Source organism: Penaeus monodon, chromosome 40 (assembly GCF_015228065.2).
Source record: "Penaeus monodon isolate SGIC_2016 chromosome 40, NSTDA_Pmon_1, whole genome shotgun sequence".
Lineage (NCBI taxonomy): Eukaryota > Metazoa > Arthropoda > Malacostraca > Decapoda > Penaeidae > Penaeus > Penaeus monodon.
In genome coordinates, this window is record NC_051425.1 from 3,224,228 (window position 1) to 3,231,300 (window position 7,073).

General features: G+C 44.5%; 1 protein-coding gene across 1 annotated transcript; it reads left to right on the forward strand.

Moving 5' to 3' along the window:
- The first annotated feature begins 5,145 nt into the window (after positions 1–5,145).
- LOC119597952 (basic salivary proline-rich protein 4-like) lies at positions 5,146–6,641 on the forward strand. The gene is made up of 2 exons (XM_037947621.1): positions 5,146–5,181; positions 5,808–6,641. Exons 1-2 carry the CDS (start codon positions 5,146–5,148, stop codon positions 6,639–6,641), a joined length of 870 nt encoding a protein of 289 aa, XP_037803549.1.
- The last annotated feature ends 432 nt before the right edge of the window (positions 6,642–7,073 follow it).

The following is a 7,073-nucleotide window of genomic DNA, read 5'->3' on the forward strand; positions in this document are numbered from 1 at the left end:
AGTGCTCAAGTGTTCTTTTGTTTTTCGTTTAACAGTCTACATCTAGTTTCATCTGCATTTTTGCCCCGTGCATTTTGCCAGTCCATTCGAACCTAAACTATTCTGGCAAAAACCACGTACAATTTTCTGGTTTGACTTGGGGGGGGACCATAGGAAGGGTTGCCACCCCTTCGAGTAGGGGCCTTATGGTACGCTTTCGGCCCTTTGAGTTTAAATCAATTATATTTTTTCCTTTGAAAAACTTTTCAATATAGGCAACCCTAGCAAGAGGCATCCCAAGTCTTGTTCACAATACCTTGCTGCGGGGGTTTTTTTCGCCATTTGTTACGTGGTCGTGCTTGCGTATGCCAACATGGTGGTATCCATACAAACAAATGTTGAAATTACGCTCTGTTGAAAGGTACTTACGCTTAAGCAACTACAATTCTCACCCCCACCGCTTTGAAAGAATTTAGCGCCCGAAGAGCATTTTGAGAGTCAAGAAAAACTACTCCAGACCCCCCTAAAATTAGAATTCCGTTGGGGGGAGTATACCTGCCAGCCCCGTTTGTGTATGCCCCCCATTTTTTGTTTTCATATAATTTGTGTTGTAGAAGCCTTTTTTGTATACAGCGCAAGCACAAAGCTTTTACCCGATTACGGATCCGTCGGCGTAACACTATATGCATCATCACCATAGTTTCTGTGTGTTCCGTTACCGTTGCTAGCGAAAATTTGTTTCAACACCAGTTATGCACCCGGTTTTTTTGTGGTAACAGTAAGGTGCACGTCAAGTTGAATTTTTCCATGGTGGAATGGGCGCCCCTTTTGGTTTTTTACAAATTTGGGAACATTGAGTTTTATAATTTTTCATGGAGTTTTGTGTACAGGGGCGCGCGTGTGTGTGTTTTGCACGTTACTTGCGTGTTTTTTATGTTGCAGTTGTTTTTGGAAATCTGGAGATACGAGGGTTCCCTCGACTTTGACCCCAAATATGGGGGAAAAATAAAATTATTCTATCAAAATGGATGGAAATTTTTTAATTTCGATCCTGTTTTACACCTTGCGTTCCGGGGCGCCCAGGTAACCCTGCCCATTTGCCTACCCCCAAACTACCTATTTCTGGGTTTCCTTACATGCAACAAGTGCAGGCATGGAGTCTACAACTGACCCTTATAAAAGCCAAGTAAAAGTTAGCGAGCTTAACATTGTGCCTGTTTTTCTTCCCACAAAAAACTTTTAAAGGTTTTTAATCTCTCCCAGAGTCTTTCTTTGAGAGGACCAGGTTGCATCATTTACATTCACCGAGAATTTATACTTGGGAAAGCAAACTCCCGGTCACCTTGCGAAAAGTGGTGGGGGTATGATACATGGTTTTGAGCCTTTTTTCTCGCGAAATGACTAAACCACCTCAGTGCCTTTTCTTGGGTTCTGTCGAAATTATTTGCCCTCACTGTGATGTGCTCGCGCTATGCATCAGCATACATATAATGGGGTTCCCCATCCCCCAAATGGGATATCTGCCACAGCTTTTGCATGAGGGCATTGAACAGCATGGGCTGAGAACTCCTCCCGTGGCGGCCAAGTCAAAAAGAGTGAAAGGGAACTTCTCACTCCCCTAACAAGGAAACTTTCAGATCTGTCGGAGATACTTTTAATCCCTTCAAATTTTACCCCGGATGCCAAAGCTTACTAATTTTCTAGGATAACTTCTCTGTTTGCAATGTCAAAAGGACTTAAAGGTCAAGAAAAAAAAGGGGCTTCCGGATTAGAGTGGAAAAAATACTCTGCAAAACAATGTTGTTTTGCTACGTCCGATAGAAATCCGTACAGTCTGTGAGATAATTTACCTTGTAACCTGAAATGAGTCTGTTTAAAAATTATCCCTTTTTAGAAGTTTTCGACCATGAGGTAATGAAATTGGCGGATTATCAGTGTTTTTTTCGGTAAGGTGATTTGACTGGTGTCCAGGAGCCAGGCGAATACCTTGTGACAAACTTAACCGTAAGGTGCAAAAAGGGGGGTTTCCCGGTACCTGGCTATAAGGGGGAGGACACTATAGGTAATTCCATCTCACCCGGGGGGGAGCTTTTCTTGATCAGGCTTGTTCAGTCCCACTCAGGGTCCAGCAAAAACTGAGGGGTCATTTTCAGAAAAACCAAACTCATGGCAAATTTTGGGGCAATTTAGTTACTAAGGTGATCCCGAAAATTTTTGGGAAGTGAGTCAATTTGGACGTCCGCCCCTTGACTAAAGGGGCATATCGCTTGTGCAAAAGGACTATGGAACGCGGGGTGTTGTTGGTTTTTCCTGAAATTTGTTTAATTTTTTTCCAGACCCCCGAATTAGGTGTTTTGTTTAAAGCTTTGTAGGAATGTTCAAAGGTTTATTTTTTGAAAAGAGTTTTTTTTTCCCGTGGTTTTTTTTTACTTTTAAAAAATTCAATAAAGGTTGTCACGGGTATTATCCTGCTTGTAAAATCTAAAAAAAACCTGAACTCGTTTTTTCCCTTTAAAAAATGTGGGTCACCGACCCCCCCTTTGGTTGTTCAGCGTTGTTTATTGTGTTTTTTGAAGGTTTTCTTTGGAAAGACCCAAAGTTTGTAGGAATCAGGGCCCTGTTTTTCATGTCCAGGAAAATTTTTCAACACTTGTTACTGTGTAACATTGTTTTCCATCTAGATCGGGATTTAAAATGAGTCAAGGTAAAGGGGGGGTAGAAATTTTTTTTACCCTATTTGTTTTTGGTGACTGAGTATTATCAACAGGGGATCTCGTTACTATTGCAAAGTGGTCATGATTAGCTCGTTGCAACATGCTTCTGGCGTTTCCATGCACAAGATCCTTTCCATTACATAAACTAGCCCGGCCCCCCGCCACTGAGTTGCCCGTTGTATCAATTGTATAGTTGTTGTTCCAAAAAGCGGAAAATCTTTGCTTTCATTGCATTGACTATCCCAAAAGTTTGTTTAGCATTAAAATCTCCCATGCATATTGTGCCGTGATTTTGAAAGTTGGGGGGTGAATCAGTCGAAAAATTTCTACCCTTGCGTTAAAATGGCGTCGTTTGCGCAAATGTGGCGTTACGGCCGCAGATTGGGGGTTTTTAGTCTCAGTTTCACTTTGTTCCCCCTTTTTTTTAATTTTATATATATATATATATATATATTTTTTATATATAATATATATATATATTATTATATATGTAGATATATGTAAATGTATACACCACACACACACCAAAAAAACTAATAATCTGATATAAAGAGAGAGAAAAGAGAAAGGGAAAAGGTAGATCTTTAGAAGAAAGAGGAGGGGGGGGGGGGGGGAGGGGGGGGAAGGAGACGAGTGAAAAAATAAGACTAAAAAATTCCAAAGTCTGCGGCCCATAAGCCAATTTCGCGCTAACGACGCCATCGAGTAGGGCCCCAGGGAGGAACCCCGCATTCCCCCACCCCGCAAAAAAAGGCAACAGAAACCACAAAAACTATTGGGCAACCAAAAAAAAAAAACAGACGCAACAACAAAAAAAGCAACGCCAAACCAAAAAGAACACCGGGGTAAAAAACAAGGAAAAGCCAAGGCCAACCACCGGGCAACCAAACCAAAAAGGCCCCAACCCAAAAATTGCCTCTTACATATCGTCTAGATTTTGTTCAAAATGTCGGAACTCTTCGCCATTTTCATTGCATTGCTATTCCAATTATTTCTAGCATTAAAATTCCCATGCTATTGTGCCGTATTCTGAAGTTGGGCAGTGATCTCTGAAACTTCTACACCTTGCTAACATTGTACAGAGGAAAAACCGAGCTGTTCGAATGTAAATCTGATACTGCCATTATTGCATTAGATTTTGCACCAATTATGTGTCACTGACATAATCATAGCCTGTCATTCCTGTGTTGTATAGGAGTGGTAGCCTCTAATTTAGGGCGGTTTTTATTTAGTGCTGATGTGAGGCTTTGTAAACAGATACGTCAACTTGTATAATAGTAAAGCAAGTCATTAATTCTCGTTGACACAAAAAAGTATATTCCTGAAGAAAAGTATTGTTTTGTCCCCAAACCCCTTTTTAATATTGGCAAATTCTGTTGAGAAACAGCTTATTTTAAATATTTTTTAAAGGGGTTTGATACTATACGCAAATCGTACCTGATACATTTTCGATGTGTCCACAATCGCCGTTCTTCGCTCTTCGTCAGCGTCATTTTACGGTCATGTGTCACTGTTTCAGTGGTCCGCCGTCTAATATAAATCAGGACCTCATTCGATGTCAATCACTAACAATAACACAGAAGCACTGCTATAATATATCAGAGACTCATCGTATTTTCACATCACTAACATCCAGAACGCACATTTCCTGTCTACACGCTCACTTTGTCGTGCTATAATAATTCAGAGACCTCATTCTATTTTCAACATCACTAACATCATCAGAACCACATTTTCCCTGTCTACACGAAATTTTTTCTCCATTACATTTTTTCAATCCAATTCTTGCCCGAGCTTTTTTTCATTTCAGCATCTCTGCCTGATGCTTCTTATTCTCGCGTCCAGTCTTTTTCACCAAGTTTCCTGTGCACTGTTTCCAGATGGAATCCCCTGGCAGTGCGGGAATTCCGGGTTGGTGCGTCACCGGCCGGGGGTGGTGGGCTGGCTGGGCATCGCACCGCGTCGATGGGTACGTCGGGCAGGTGGGGGGGTCTCGTGCGGTTTTGGGGGCAGTTACGGTGCAGGCCGTCACACCTCGCTCTGCACCTGACCACCTCTCACGATGGTGGCGGCTCCTCATTGTCGTTGTCCTTCCGTCGTTTCTTGGGCATCCTTTTCCTGGTGAGCTCTGCACAGACGCACACGTGTGCCTTCCTGCATATTTAGTATGGCCATAACTTGACACTTGAAACACAACTCTGAGCACCACGGTCGAATGACTCGGCTCTATGTATCTCCAAAAATTGTACTCTTAGTGGCGGCTGTTCACCTCATACAAAGATGACCTGTTCAGGCTGTCGTCCTTATAGATCTCCGGCTTAAAAACCCAAACCCCCGCCTGGTAAAGTGAGTCAAGGTAGTTTTTTGGGTGAAAACCCTATTGTTTTTGGTGACGAGATTATCAACAGTTCCGTTACATTCAATGGCACATATTGTTGTTGTTCTCGTTTCCATGACGTTTAACCATAATCTAGCTCCCCCCGCCATGGTTTGCCTGTCTGTTCAATCTGTATAGTCTGTTGTTCACAAAAGCGGACTCTTCGCAATTTCATTGCATTGACTATCCCAATGTTATGTTTAGCATTAAAATCTCCCATGCATATTGTGCCGTGATTTTGAAAGTTGGGGGGTGAATCAGTCGAAAAATTTCTACCCTTGCGTTAAAATGGCGTCGTTTGCGCAAATGTGGCGTTACGGCCGCAGATTGGGGGTTTTCAGTCTCAGTTTCACTTTGTTCCCCCTTTTTTTTATATATATATATAATATATATATTTATTATTTTTATAATATATATATATATTATTATATATGTAGATATATGTAAATGTATACCCACACACACACCACAAAACATAATAATACTGATATAAAGAGAGAGAAAAGAGAAAGGGAAAAGGTAGATCTTTAGAAGAAAGAGAGGAGGGGGGGGGGGGGGGGGGGGAGGAGACGAGTGAAATATAACTAAAAAATTCCAAAGTCTGCGGCCCATAAGCCAATTTCGCGCTAACGACGCCATCGAGTAGGGCCCCAGGGAGGAACCCCGCATTCCCCCACCCCGCAAAAAAAGGCAACAGAAACCACAAAAACTATTGGGCAACCAAAAAAAAAAAACAGACGCAACAACAAAAAAAGCAACGCCAAACCAAAAAGAACACCGGGGTAAACAGAAAACCCAAAGGGAACACCGGGGCAACACCCGAGCCAAGGGAACACCGGGCAACTGCAACACCAGAGCCAAGGCAAAAACCCCGAGCCAAGGCAACACGGAGCAAAAGGGAACACCGGAGCAACACCGGAGCAAAGGCCAACACCGGAGCAAAAAACACACCGGAGCAACACCAGAGCCAAGGAACACCAGAGCCAAGCAAAAACCGGAGCAACCAAGCAAGGAACCCGGAGCAACACCAGAGAAGGGGAACACCCGGGGAAAACCAAAACCCGCAAAAGGACAACACCAGAGCCCAAAGGGAACACCGGAGCACACCAAAGCCAAAGGGAACACCGGAGCAAACCAGAGCCAAGGCAACACTGGGCAAACCAAAGCCAAGGCAACCCGGAGCAAAACCCCAGCCAAGGCAACACCCGGGGCAAAGGGAACACCGGAAAAGGGGAACACCGGAGCCCCCCCCCAAGGGAACACCGGAGCAACCAAAACCCCGAAAGGCAAACCGGAAAAAGGGGCAAACGGGGAAAACCAGAGCCCAAGGGAAAAACCGGGAACAACCCCCCAAGCCAAGGCAACCCGGAGCAACTTTGCAACACCAAAAACCCCAAACCAAAACACCGGGCAAATGCACACCAGAGCCCAAGGGAACACCGGGGAAGCAACACCAGGCCCAAAGGGAACACCGGAGCAACCCAACCCCCAAAAAGGGCCCCCCAAAAAGCCAAACACCGGAGGGAACTGCAAACCCAAAAAGCCAAGGGGCCCACTTTTCTACACGATAACTTTTTTTTCCCTCCTTTAAACATTTTTTTAAATTTCAAAATTTTCCTTCCCCCTGAGGCTTTTTTTCTTTTCCCAGCAATCTCGGGGCCTGTTTGCTTCTTTTTTCCCTCGACGTATCCAGTCTTTTTCACCAAGGTTTCCTGTGGCACTGTTTCCTAGGGGGGGGAAAACCCCCCTGGCATTTGGGGGAAAATTCCCCCCGGGGTTGGTGCCGCCCCCCCCGGGCCCAGGGGGGTGTGTGGGCTGGCTGGGCATCCCCAAACCCGCGGTCGATGGGTAGGGTCGGGGCAGGTGGGGGGGGTCTCGTGGGGGTTTTGTGGGGGCAGTTACGGTCCCAGGCCGTCACACCCCCCGTTTCCTCCCACCTGACCACCTTTTCACGATGGTGGCGGCTCCTCTTTTGTGGGTTTTTTTCCTTTTCCGTCTTTTTT

Coding starts and splice junctions, on each gene's coding strand:
- LOC119597952 (XM_037947621.1), top strand. CDS start 5,146: ATGACGTTTAACCATAATCTAGCTCCCCCCGCCATG. Junction 5,182..5,807: donor ATCTAGCTCCCCCCGCCATG/GTTTGCCTGTCT, acceptor AAAAAAAAACAG/ACGCAACAACAAAAAAAGCA.